Source organism: Arachis ipaensis, chromosome B4 (assembly GCF_059453495.1).
Source record: "Arachis ipaensis isolate K30076 ecotype BB chromosome B4, ASM5945349v1, whole genome shotgun sequence".
Classification (NCBI taxonomy): domain Eukaryota; kingdom Viridiplantae; phylum Streptophyta; class Magnoliopsida; order Fabales; family Fabaceae; genus Arachis; species Arachis ipaensis.
In genome coordinates this window covers 1,884,262-1,896,956 of record NC_142439.1, presented here as the reverse complement: position 1 = coordinate 1,896,956, position 12,695 = coordinate 1,884,262, and the positions used below count along the sequence as shown (strand labels likewise).

Below are 12,695 nucleotides of genomic sequence, written 5' to 3'. Positions count from 1 at the left end.
TATGTCTGTTAAAAGATTGTAACTATTTGAAAAATTGTATCTGTTGAGTACGTAGTTGCATGTTGCATGTACTCCGTCTTTATAAATTTCCCTCATTTTATTATCACTGGATAATCCATCTCAACACTTTCTTTATGCGTAAAAGAAAGAATAGAGAATATTATTCTGTAAATTATCATTTAGTGTAAGGCTTGACTGTATGAGTGCATAAACAAGTCAAGTGTTCTTCATTGTATCCTACAAGAAATTCGCCAGTAACCCATTTTACACACCATTGTACATTGGTGAAAGTGAATTAAGCCTAAAAAAAAGTGTGTGTAACACACATTTTAAAGAATTGCGCTATTTGATTTACTATCTTCTTCTCTCATAACTCTAAAAAAGGACCCATAGCGATGCAGTGGAGGCTAAAGCTGGATTTTAATATTGATTTAGGCAAAACTGGTATTGATTTAGAAGTGGACAAAACACAGTCATATTGATAACTCAACAGAAGCTATATATCCTAACAAAATTGTACAGTAACATGTATGAAGCTAACGGTATAATTAAAATTTTGCTGTTATTATTTCACAAATTAAGAATTGTACTAGTTTATTGTATTATTTTCTAAATATACGTGCTTGTTTATTTTTTGCAGGGCTATAACTTTACAATTGGTTTTGGAGCCATATGGTGCAATAACAAAGCGCTTAACTATAATTTCAGAGGTTTTCAACAGGGAAACCAACGACAGGCCCAATTTCTGAAGCCAAACTTCGAAGCTCAGCCACCTCGTCATCACTGAGTCTCCATCCAAGAGCACCTCTGAATTCCTCAGCTTGTTCGGCTGTTTTGGCTCCGGGTATCGGCACCACATTGCCCTGTGTTATCAGCCAGTTCAGAGATACCTGACAAAACAAATAAAAAACCTTTTCGCTTTATCAAGATTACGGAGCACAAGCTCAAGCCACAAAACACAACAAATAAGGACCAAAACTAAAAACCAAGTATTTTATAAGAACCAAAAACTTATTTAAGCCTAATAGATATTTTAGTTAAATTAAAATTAAGGACCTATGAAGCACGGATACTTCGCTAAGTTGTCGTGTTCTCTGCTTGCTTGCAGTATCCAACGGTATCTTAATAAAAAATAAAAAATTCTTCTTCGGACACGTTTGGACACACCTTAAATACCATAATGTGTTAGCGTATCCACCTTTATTCTTAACTTGTATTCTTGAAATAAATTTAAAAATAGTATATATTATTATTTATTAAAATAAGATATTAAAAATAATTAAAAAAATTAATTTATGTTTTAGTATCAATAAAATATCAAAATACCATTACGATTTATCTAAAAAATACTTTATATTTTATATATATGTGTCCCTGTATCTTATAAGATTTTAAAATTCGTGCGTCGGTGTGTCCTGTGTCGTATCGTGTCCCGTGTTCGTACATCATAAGGACTATTGCCCACGTATAATGCAAATATGCAATACCACAATTTGCTAGCAACGTGCATTTTGTATTGATGAAATTAAATTCACAGTTCTTAAGGGTCAAGAAAGAAAATTATATATTGATGCCATTAATTTTCCATCTTCAGGTTCAATAATAGCATATTAACTGTTATAGCATCTTCATGAATTTGTCAAATCAGGCTATACCATTAGTCAAATGTTCAAGTTATATAATGGAAAAGAATAGTTTGAACCTGTGTAGAAGTTTTATCATACTTCTTTCCTATTTCAGCGATCCTATTCAGCAAAGGTTGAAGCTACAAAATCAAGAAAACACATTAGTTATAAAGTAAATGTGACTACAAATGATTAGATCTAGAATTTGAAGAAAGGTCCCCCCCACCCTTGTTAGAAACTCCGGAGTATAAATTCTACTTCGAGGCCCACTTGGGGGTTTATCCGGCGTATACTTTCCAGTAAGAACACCTGCTTAAGATAGAGATACTGCATAATCTTTTACAGCAATTTTGTTATGAATTCTTGGCATAATAGAGATTAATTTTGATGCACTGACATTCGTGCAATCACATCCGTTTTTTTGGATGACCATTCACGTGGTCCATGTGAAAAGTAGTTATTTTTACTGGCATTACGTAATTGGATGCATGTGTAAAACTACTTTACACTGACAGTGCATAAAAAATATAACAAACATACTACGATAATGAAGAGTTAACCTTGAGCAATTGGTGAATAGGCAATCAATGTGATCCCAAGTTCATCACAGGCAGCCTTTACACCCTTTTCTTCCGGGGCTCGATAAATGAGGCTGTAGTTTACTTGGTTTGAAGCCAATGGAATACCTCTCTTCTTGAGCTTCTCGAAAGCCTCCCGGAGTCGTTTTTCTATCCAGGGTATTCAGATCTCAGATAGAAAATAAACAAGTATATTCAATGCAAAAGAAACCAACATTCTTTGCAGAATTACCGCTATAGTTCGAAACACCAACAGCCTTCACAAGCCCCTTCTCGACAGCATCACCGAGACCATCAATATACCCTGAAAAGTAATTCATAGGTGAACTAAGCTTTCTCTTGATCCGATCTTGAATAAGTTCCATTAACCATATGAAATGAATGGTTTGAGGAAATAATTTTGCTACACTTGACCACCTTCATTTCCCCACACACCAGGCCTGAAAAACAGCACATTACATTGTTAACAAAGATTATTGCACAAAAACAGTTTCATTTAACGGTCTTAGAAGTACAGACCAATGAAGCTGATAAAGATCCACGGAATCAAGTCCTAGTCGACAAAGGGAATCTTTAAGAGCAGAGAGAACGCTTTGCCGGCCGAATCTCCATGGTAGCGCAGCAAACTTAGTTGCAACTGCAATCTCAACATCTGGATCCTTTTCTTTTCGTTCCTTAATAAATCTTTAGATAACAAACAAATAGATGCAGAAAATTTTGCTTATTCCTTCAATACTGCATATGAAAATCATGTAAATATTTTAAAGCTCATACCTTCCAAGAAGAACCTCTGAATTTACAGCACCTAGAGCCAGCTGAAACAAAGAACACAGTTTATTAACATCAACTGATATTTGTCAAAGTACTTAGATTTATGAGATGGTTTACGATATTGATAGGGCACGAAATTATTGTTGATACATGCAACTAAGGACATCTTATGAGAAGAGGCTTGGCAATTACTGAAGAAAGCTAGATGAGTCAAAGACTCACCCCAGAACCGTAGACTTCAGCAGTGTCGAAAAAGGTTACACCGCCGTCAATACTGGCGTTAAAAGCATCTCTAGCAGCCTTCTCCTTCCTATCTGCAACACCCATGAACAAAAGATGAGTAGATTCTTAATCTCAAAGCGTATATTTAGTAACTATTCCATCCAATTTCAAAGATAACATATATTTTCATACAACAAAAACCTCTTTTTGCAGCCTTAACATCCTTATATGCATTGAAAGAGTCTACCTAGTTCCAATGTTTACCATATAAACCTAACTACCTAAACTTCCTAAAACAAAAAATCCTATGCCGCTATCCAATGGAAATTACTACTCACCAATGCTTGACAGCCAAATTTGTTTGAATATTTGACAATTTAACAATAACAACTTTTTAGAAGTTACTAGGAAAAGCTTTTGCAATCATCAAAAATTGAATATATCGAACAACTTTTTTAATCAAGAATTGGTGCCAAATAAAATATTCATGAATTGTCTATTAAATAAAATATTTTTATAGTTTCTATTCAAATACAATAGATGCACTCTACAGTACATATCAAAGTTGTATAGAGAGAGTATAGATTCTTTTTGTGGCTATTTTTGATTGTGCGAAAAAACTTTCTTCTAGGGCTTGAACTTGTTAATAGTACTATTTGATTCCATAAAAAGAAATATCTGTCAGCGTATAATTCACCAAAGGAAAAATCTACAAGGCCAGCAACTTTATCAAATTCTGGCGAGCATGTAACCATCAAAGAAGAGTAAGCCATTAGATGAAATCTCACACTAATCTCACACCATTCAAAATCTCATTAATGGCTATTTGATGGCTATAAATCCCAAAAGTTGCTGGCCCTAACATTCCTCCCAAATATTTCTAACACAAAAGCAATTCTTTAAAAAGAGAGAGATATTATTACCATTCCAGTCAAAATTGTTCCAGTAAGTAGTATCTCCCCATGACCAAGCTCCAATTCCAAGTGTTGTGACCTTCAAACCAGAGGCACCCAAATTGACCTTGTCTTCCACTCTCTTCACAGTCGCAGAACTCTCCCACTCCGATGCAACACTCCTTATTCTTGAATGACCCACCAGAGTAAAACCAGCACTGCTTATATGCAATGACATGAGTCTAAATAAATTAATAAATAAAATGAAACTAACTGACTAATATTTATGAATATAACAAAAAAACAGCTATGTATGTTTGTTATAATATGAATGAGAGGATCCAATTCTTTTGTTCGATCGAAAGTTCAAACAGCAGATAAAAAATTTGCGGCACAGGTTCTTGCAGACGGACGCGGATTCGTTGCTCCACGACATTTCTGTGAGTAACGTTCTTCACGGTGTATATAATGACCATAATGTCCCTCCGTCGCCCCATGTGACCATAATCCCTCCATGTTTTTTTAATAAATTAAAAGTCAAATTTTTAAAAGGTTAAGTATGATTTAAATCTCTAAAATAGAGGTTATAAATTTTTTTTATTTTTTATTTTCTATAAAATAATCTCAAATATTTAACTTAATTTTAAAATTATTTTTTATTAAATTTTTAATTTTTATTCTAAAAATATTCTTAACTAAAAAAATATTAAAAAAAGAAAAAAAAGAGGGGAAGGAAAAAGGGTATTAGCTGGAAGGGGGGTGGGGTTTTAATTGAGCGAAGAAGAGGGGGAAGGGAAGGAGAAGGGCCACCGCTGCTGCTCTTCGTTGTCGCCGCTTTTGCTCCTAGTCGTTCGGTCCTCGCCATTGGATCTCACTGCAAGGGTGGACGTCGCGAGCCGTTTCTGCTCCTCCTCCTTGCCCTTGCCGATGTTGTCACCTCGCCCTTGCTGTCGTCTCACCGCACCTCCTCCTCGCCACGCACCTCGTTTCGTCGTTTGTTTTGGTAATTATATTTATGAATTTTTTGTTCTTGTAATTGGAGGTGAATTTGGGGATTTCTGATTATTGTAGTTGCATATGAGTTTTATTAATGAAAGAGGAAGAATTTTAATTTTGAGTTTTGTTAATGATTCTAAGTTTTGATGATGATAATAATGATGATTTTTTTGTTTTTCTGAGTTCTGCGTTTTGATGATGATGACGATAATGATGATGATATGATGATGATGATAATGATTTTCTGAGTTCTGGGTGGGGTGATGCAGATGGTGATGGAGTGGTAGTGAGTGGGGATGATTGTGGTGGGTTTTGAGTTCTAATGTTTCTTCTTATAATTTCATTATCCATTGTTGTTGTTGTTGTTGTTCGTCTTATGTTTCTTCTTATGCTTCAGGTTTATTTTGGGAAAGAAGAGGGAAGGTTATTTTCGTCCGAAGGACAATTTTAAAATTAAGTTAAATCTTAGAACCATTTTATAGGTAAAAAAAGGTTGGAGACGAAAAAAATTTTCAACCTCTATTTTGAAGACCAAAACCGTACTTAACTTTTTTTAAAACGTTTTAATTATTAATTTATCAGTTTAAAAATTTAACCATTTTAATTGTAAGTTATAATAAAATAATTTTATAAAATTATAATTAAAAATAATTTATTATATTGTCATAAAAAAAGAATAATATACGGTTATTAAATGATATAAATTAAAAATGCAAAAAATATAAATATATTTTAATATGTTTAATTTTTAATTACATATATATTATTTGTTATATTATATTTTATTTGTTATACAATGATTAATAATTAACAATTAAAAAATAATAAAACTTATCAGTTTAATCAAATTTTAATTTTTGCATTTTATTTTTTTGAACGTAAAGTTATTTTATATCCATTTAATATATATATATATATTATAATAAATATATTAAACTAATATATTAATAATAAGCCTAATTTATAATAAAAACAAATAATAAATTTTATCAAAAAATGAAACAAATATTTTAAATAAGAAAAAAATATTTTAAACAAGAAAAAAATAGGCCTTTCTGATCACTATTTTATCACTGGCATTGTAAATGACTGGAAATGGCAGGGCAAAGACGAGTAGGAGCGAAAGAAGCTAACTCGAATGATTACGCGCATTAGCTATCAAGCCAAGAAGCAAGCCAAGCAAGGTATGAAATTTGTCCGTAACCCAGCAGCTTTTTCTTTCCCGTGTTAGGAGGCGCTATCTAGGTACCAATAAGTCTATTGTCTCCCCACCCACAGGGGGTAAGGAACTGGGACGGAATGTTTCATTCGCTGAAAAACAGCACCGAAAATAGAATAATAACCCTCTTCCTATGCAGTTAGCTCGACTCCAGGTATAGCTCTTAATAGGCATGTAGCCGTAAGTTAAAAAGTGGAAAAAGTTTTTATGCACCGGGACTTTTGAGAGTTTAGAATGCGAGCCACGTGCTTTAATATAGATTATTTATATTAATTTTATATATATATATTTATTTTTTGGAAGAAAGAAGCTCAACACTCAAGATGGAGCATACATAGTGATACGTCACCCACATCCTCGGTCGCCCGGAATACTCGGCACGCAAATATCTGAGGCTGGCGTCACATCAAACAAACTCGAAACAAGAGCAGGTAAGCTCTGCCTCACCTGTCCGAATAAATAGACACGTGCATCATAAAGCTCGGTCCCGCATCAGCCACCCAAAATACTCGGTACGTGAGCAGATAAGCTCGGCCTCGCCCATTCGAAGAAATAGGAAACGTGCTCAACAAAACAGAAGATCATAACCAACCTACAAACTAGGACTTATCCACTAACGGGTAGAAACCAACTCCTATAAAACCTAGCTAATATGCTCGGCTAGGTCTCAGGTTCTATCACTCTCATTCTTCTACTTTTACTCTTAACTCACTCACTGAGAACCATTACTGACTTGAGCGTCGGAGTATCTTGTGCAGGTATTCCCGCCGCGGTGTTTGACTTCGGCCGACGTAAAGCTCTTCCTCCTTGGTGGTGACTCACTCGGAAGCGCTTAAGCTCGGCCTCCCTAGTGTTCGGACGAACCACTTGGCGCCCACCGTGGGGCCGAATACGTCTAACCCCACTTTTTCCTTCGTTTAGTCTTCTACTCTATTTTGCAGGATTCCCGATCCTCGAACATGGCTGACAAGGAAAACCCACAACTCTCACAGGACGACCTCCTGGCTCAAATCGCCGAGCTTCAGGCGGAAGTACGAAGGATAGCCGAGCTGTCTACACAGAACAATGGAGAAACCTCCAAAAGCTCGGCTCAAGGCACTACAGACCCATTGAACATCATCCCGCCAAAGGAGAAGCTCACCCTCGACAACCCTTTCTCCGAGGAGATCACAAATTACCAGATGCCAAAAAACTTTACACTGCCCACCGCACTAGAGCCATACAAGGGTTTCGGCGACCCCCGAGCCCACGTGAAGAAGTTCCAATCAATGATGTTCTTCAACGGCCCTAACAATGAGCCCGTTCTCTGCCGAGCATTCCCCACATACCTAGATGGTGCTGCGTTACTTTGGTTTTCTAAACTCTCTGCAGGTTCGATTTCCTCCTTTGAAGACCTCGCCAGATCATTCATTGATTATTTCGCTGCATCAAGGATCTACGTACATGGCTCGGACTATCTCGGCACCATCAAACAAGGTCAGCACGAAAGCCTGAAAGACTACATGACCAGATTCGCTGACGCCACTATGGAGATCCAAGACTTGGACCCAGCCGTTCACCTGCACGCTCTCAAGGCCGGCCTCAGGCCTGGCAAGTTCCGGGAGACCATTGCCATAACAAAGCCAAAGACGCTAGAGGAATTCCGAGAAAGGGCGGCGGGTCAAATGGAGATCGAAGAACTCCGAGAAGCCCAAAAATCGGACAAACAACCACATCGGAGAGATGAAGAAAGAAATTTCAGATCGCCAGGCAACAGGGACACTAAGAAACCTTCCAAGCCCGCGTCAAAGTACAACACATACACCAGATTCAATACCAGAAGAGAGAACATCATCAGAGAGATCCTTAACGCCAAAATCATAAAGCCACCAGCCCGAGCAGGAAACTACCAGGATCAAAGGTTCGTGGACAAGACAAAACATTGTGCCTTCCACCGGAAGTTTGGTCACACTACGGACGACTGCATCGTCGCGAAGGACCTCCTGGAAAGGTTAGCACGCCAAGGGCTCCTGGACAAATATGTCAAAACCCGGAAGGGCAGAGGAGGAAACTCGGACAGGGTAGAGCATAAGCAAGCAATGCCCAGCGACAAAAAAGAGAGGACGACTCCTGATCCACCAAGAGGAGTCATTAACCACATATCAGGGGGATTTGCAGGCGGAGGAGAAACAAGCTCGGCCAGAAAGCGAAGTTACAGAGCAATGCTAGCAATCGAAGGAACCATACAACCAAGGAAGGACAAAGAGCCAGATGTTACAATATCCTTCAACCAAGCAGACTTCAAATCGGCAAGCCCTAACCTCGACGACCCCGTGGTAATTTCCATCCAGACCGGAGAACTGTTGGTAAGAAAAACATTGTTGGATCCAGGTAGTAGTGCTGATGTTTTATTTTACTCTACTTTTACAAAAATAAAATTATCAGAAAAATTGATACAACCCTCCTCCGGAGAACTAATTGGGTTCTCCGGAGAGAGAGTCCCCATCATGGGACACATATGGCTAAAGACCACAATGGGAGAAATCCCTATGTCAAAGTCAATTGATATCCAATACCTGATAGTAAACTGTTACAGCCCTTACAATATTATACTTGGGAGACCCGCCCTGAATATATTCAGGGCAGTGGTGTCCACATTACACCTGTGTGTCAAGTTCCCAGTGCAGGAAAACAAGATCGCCACGGTATATGCCGATCATCAAGAAGCTCGGCAATGCTACAACGCCGGCTTAAAACCAGTTCAAACAAAACATGTAGCTCGGCCCCAGGTTCAAGCAATCCACACGTCTGCCAACACAGCGACACTAGCCGATCTTGACCCAAGGGAAGACCTCGGCGAAAGACCTCGGCCAATGGACAATCTTCAACAAGTAACACTAACAGCAGACGACAAACAATGCACATATGTTGGAGAAGCATTAGAAGGGGCAGACCGAGCAAGACTCATTCACATACTACGTGAGAACGCCGACCTTTTCGCATGGACACCAGATGACATGCCCGGAATAAACCCAGAAGTCATCTGCCATAAGCTAGCAATCGACAAAACAATCCGACCAGTTGCACAGAAGAAAAGGAACCTCGGAGAGGAGAAAAAACAAGCAGCACTTGAAGAAACCCAGAAGCTCCTCAATGCAGGCTTTATCAGAGAAATTCGCTTTACCACATGGTTGTCCAACGTGGTAATGGTAAGGAAGAGCTCAGGTAAATGGCGCATGTGCGTCGACTTTACAAACTTAAATAAAGCTTGTCCTAAAGATGCATACCCATTGCCTTGCATTGATAAATTAGTTGATAACGCCTCTGGTTTCAAAGCTTTGAGTTTTATGGATGCATACTCTGGCTATAACCAGATTCTAATGCACCCAGAAGACCAAAGCAAAACAGCTTTTATAACAGAACATGGGAATTTTTGTTACAAGGTAATGCCCTTTGGCCTAAAGAATGCAGGTGCAACATATCAGAGGCTAATGGACAAGGTATTCCAACAACAGATAGGCCGCAATATGGAGGTCTATGTAGATGACATGGTAGCAAAAACGCATATGCAGGGGTCACACTATGACGACTTAGCAGAAATCTTCAGACAACTCGGAACATATAACATGAGACTCAATCCAGACAAATGTGCGTTCGGAGTACAAGGAGGGAAGTTCCTGGGATTCATGTTAACATCTCGAGGCATCGAGGCCAACCCAGAAAAGTGCAAGGCCGTACTTAACATGACAAGCCCAAAAACGATAAAGGAAGTCCAGCAACTTGCAGGACGAATAGCTGTCCTGTCACGTTTCCTGCCTGCAGTGGCAAACCGATCTTATCACTTTTTCCAGACATTCTCTAAAGGCAGGAAGTTCAACTGGACAGACGAATGCGAAAATGCTTTCACCGAACTTAAACAACACTTGACATCACCACCAATCCTCCAAAGACCAGAGACAGGTAACCCACTGTACTTATACCTATCAGTATCTAACCATGCTATAAGCTCGGTTTTAGTAATAGAAACAGGAAGAAAGCAAAGCCCAGTATACTTCATCAGCAGGGTGCTATAGCCAACAGAAACAAGGTACCCGAAGATAGAACAACTGGCACTAGCACTAATTACCACAGCAAGAAGACTGCGGCACTATTTTCAGAGCCACACAATCATAGTACGAACAGACCAACCGCTAAGGCAGATATTAACCAGACCCGAGCTCGCCGGCAGATTGATAAAATGGTCGGTCGAGCTCTCCGAGTTCGACATCCAGTACGAATCAAGAAAAACACTGAAGTCGCAGGTGCTAGCCGACTTTATATCGGAGATGACTAATGACACACACAATACAGAGGTCAGTTGGAGCATACATGTGGATGGAGCGTCAAACAGAGAAGGCAGTGGGGCAGGGATACTACTAAAAGAAGGAGACAAAGTGATGGCCGAGCAGTCACTACAATTCCGCTTCAACGCAAGCAACAATCAGGCAGAATATGAGGCCCTACTTGTGGGACTAAAGCTCGCCCTACAACTACAAATACCTCGAATAAAGCCTACTGCAACTCTTCATTAGTGGTACATCAAATAAAGGGCGAATTCCAGGTAAAAGATCCTTTGTTAGAGAAATATTGGCTCATAACAAAGGATCTAATTTCAAAATTTAAAGAATTTGATATTATCCATGTAAACCGAGAACAAAACACCAGGGCCGATGTGTTATCTAAGTTAGCCACAACTCGGCAAGCCGAAAACACATCGGCACTGACCCAGCTAACACTTGACAAACCGAGTTTTGAGCAGGATACAATTTTGAGTATTACACAGGTCCCAGATTGGCGAATACCTTTTCTCGATTACATCAATACAGGCACCATTCCAAATGATGAGCCAAACTTACCGCTCTTCCGAAGAAGAGCAAGTTTCTATACAATACTCGGAAACACCCTATACAGGCGAGGACATTCACAACCACTACTCAAGTGCATCAGCAACAAGGAGGCCGAGGAAGTTATGGCTGAAACGCATGAAGGAGTCTGTGGCAACCATATCGGCGGCCAAGCATTAGCAGCAAAGATTCTGCGAACAGGATACTATTGGCCGACGATAAAACGGGACTGCATCAATAAAGTAAAGGCATGCGATAATTGTCAAAAGCACGCCACCCTCTCAGAGACCCCGGCCGAGGAGCTCCATACCATAGAGGTAAGCTGGCCTTTCGATAGGTGGGGATTGGATATCCTCGGACCCTTTCCGAAAGCGCCAGGCCAGGTAAAGTTCCTCTTAGTGTCAATTGACTATTTCTCTAAGTGGATAGAAGCACAACCACTAGTGCACATAACAGCAGAAAAAGTGCGATCTTTTCTATGGAAAAATATCATATGCAGATTCGTTATCCCAAGAGAAATAATCTCGGATAACGGGAGACAATTTACAGACCACAAGCTCGGCACCTTTCTGACAAATTTTAACATCAAACATCACTTCAGCTCAGTAGAGCACCCGCAGACTAACGGACAAGTTGAATCAGCTAACAGAATTATCTTGCAGTGATTAAAGAAAAAGCTCGGGGAAGCTAAAGAAGAGTGGGCCAATCTCATTCCAGAAATTCTATGGAGTTACAACACCAGCATTCAATCTGCCACAGGGGAAACTCCCTTCAAATTGGTATATGGCGCAGAAGCGCTCATTCCAGTAGAGGTCAGCATCCCAACGTTAAGAACCGAGCTCTATAATCAACCAAATAATCAACAAGCTCGGACAGCCGAATTGGACCTTGTAGAAGAAGAAAGGGACATTTCCGCCATAAAACAACGAGCCAGAAAACAATACCTAGAGCTAAGACACAACAAAAGAGTAGTACACAGATCCTTCAACAATGGAGACCTCATACTTAGACGAACAGAAGATGCTCGGAAACCGTCATCACATGGCAAATTAGCTGCAAATTGGGAAGGACCTTTCCGAGTCCTTCAAAACCTCGGAAAGGGGGCTTACAAATTAGAAACACTTAGAGGAGAACAACTTCCAGGAACATGGAACGTCTCCTCTCTAAAGGAATATAAGTCATGACATAGCCTGTATAATAGCGAATGATGGTACTCTTTTTCCCTCCGAAGGTTTTTTCCCAAAACGCAAGGGTTTTACTCGGAAAGGGTTTTAATGAGGCCGGACGCAACAAATCATTGTACCCATACAACTTAATGTGCAACCAAAACAGTTCTCATTTTGACAGTTAGCATACATTTCAGTTAGAAAACACTTCAAATTATCCGAGCATAATCCTCGGAACCCTAACATCATGAGCCAAGCTTATTCCTCGGAAAACCTCCACCACAAAAACAAGTCAAAGTTTTTCCCAATGAACAAACTAATCCGAGCTTCATACTCGGAATTCTAAATGCGCATACCGAGCAT

At 39.3% G+C, this 12,695-nt stretch overlaps 2 protein-coding genes across 2 annotated transcripts; one reads left to right on the top strand and one right to left on the bottom strand.

The window, feature by feature from the left end:
- Window positions 1–545: 545 nt before the first annotated feature.
- LOC107638283 (NAD(P)-linked oxidoreductase superfamily protein) lies at window positions 546–4,568 on the bottom strand. The gene is made up of 10 exons (XM_016341483.2): window positions 4,120–4,568; window positions 3,197–3,288; window positions 2,978–3,018; window positions 2,723–2,887; window positions 2,621–2,643; window positions 2,436–2,507; window positions 2,186–2,353; window positions 1,852–1,934; window positions 1,703–1,765; window positions 546–890 (listed from the first exon to the last, which is right to left on the bottom strand). Exons 1-10 carry the CDS (start codon window positions 4,325–4,327, stop codon window positions 705–707), a joined length of 1,101 nt encoding a protein of 366 aa, XP_016196969.1. The 5' UTR covers window positions 4,328–4,568; the 3' UTR covers window positions 546–704.
- A 2,695-nt stretch (window positions 4,569–7,263) lies between these two features.
- LOC148566443 (uncharacterized) lies at window positions 7,264–12,350 on the top strand. The gene is made up of 5 exons (XM_088483637.1): window positions 7,264–9,492; window positions 9,658–10,253; window positions 10,301–10,584; window positions 11,149–11,483; window positions 11,838–12,350. Exons 1-5 carry the CDS (start codon window positions 7,264–7,266, stop codon window positions 12,348–12,350), a joined length of 3,957 nt encoding a protein of 1,318 aa, XP_088339763.1.
- Window positions 12,351–12,695: the final 345 nt, after the last annotated feature.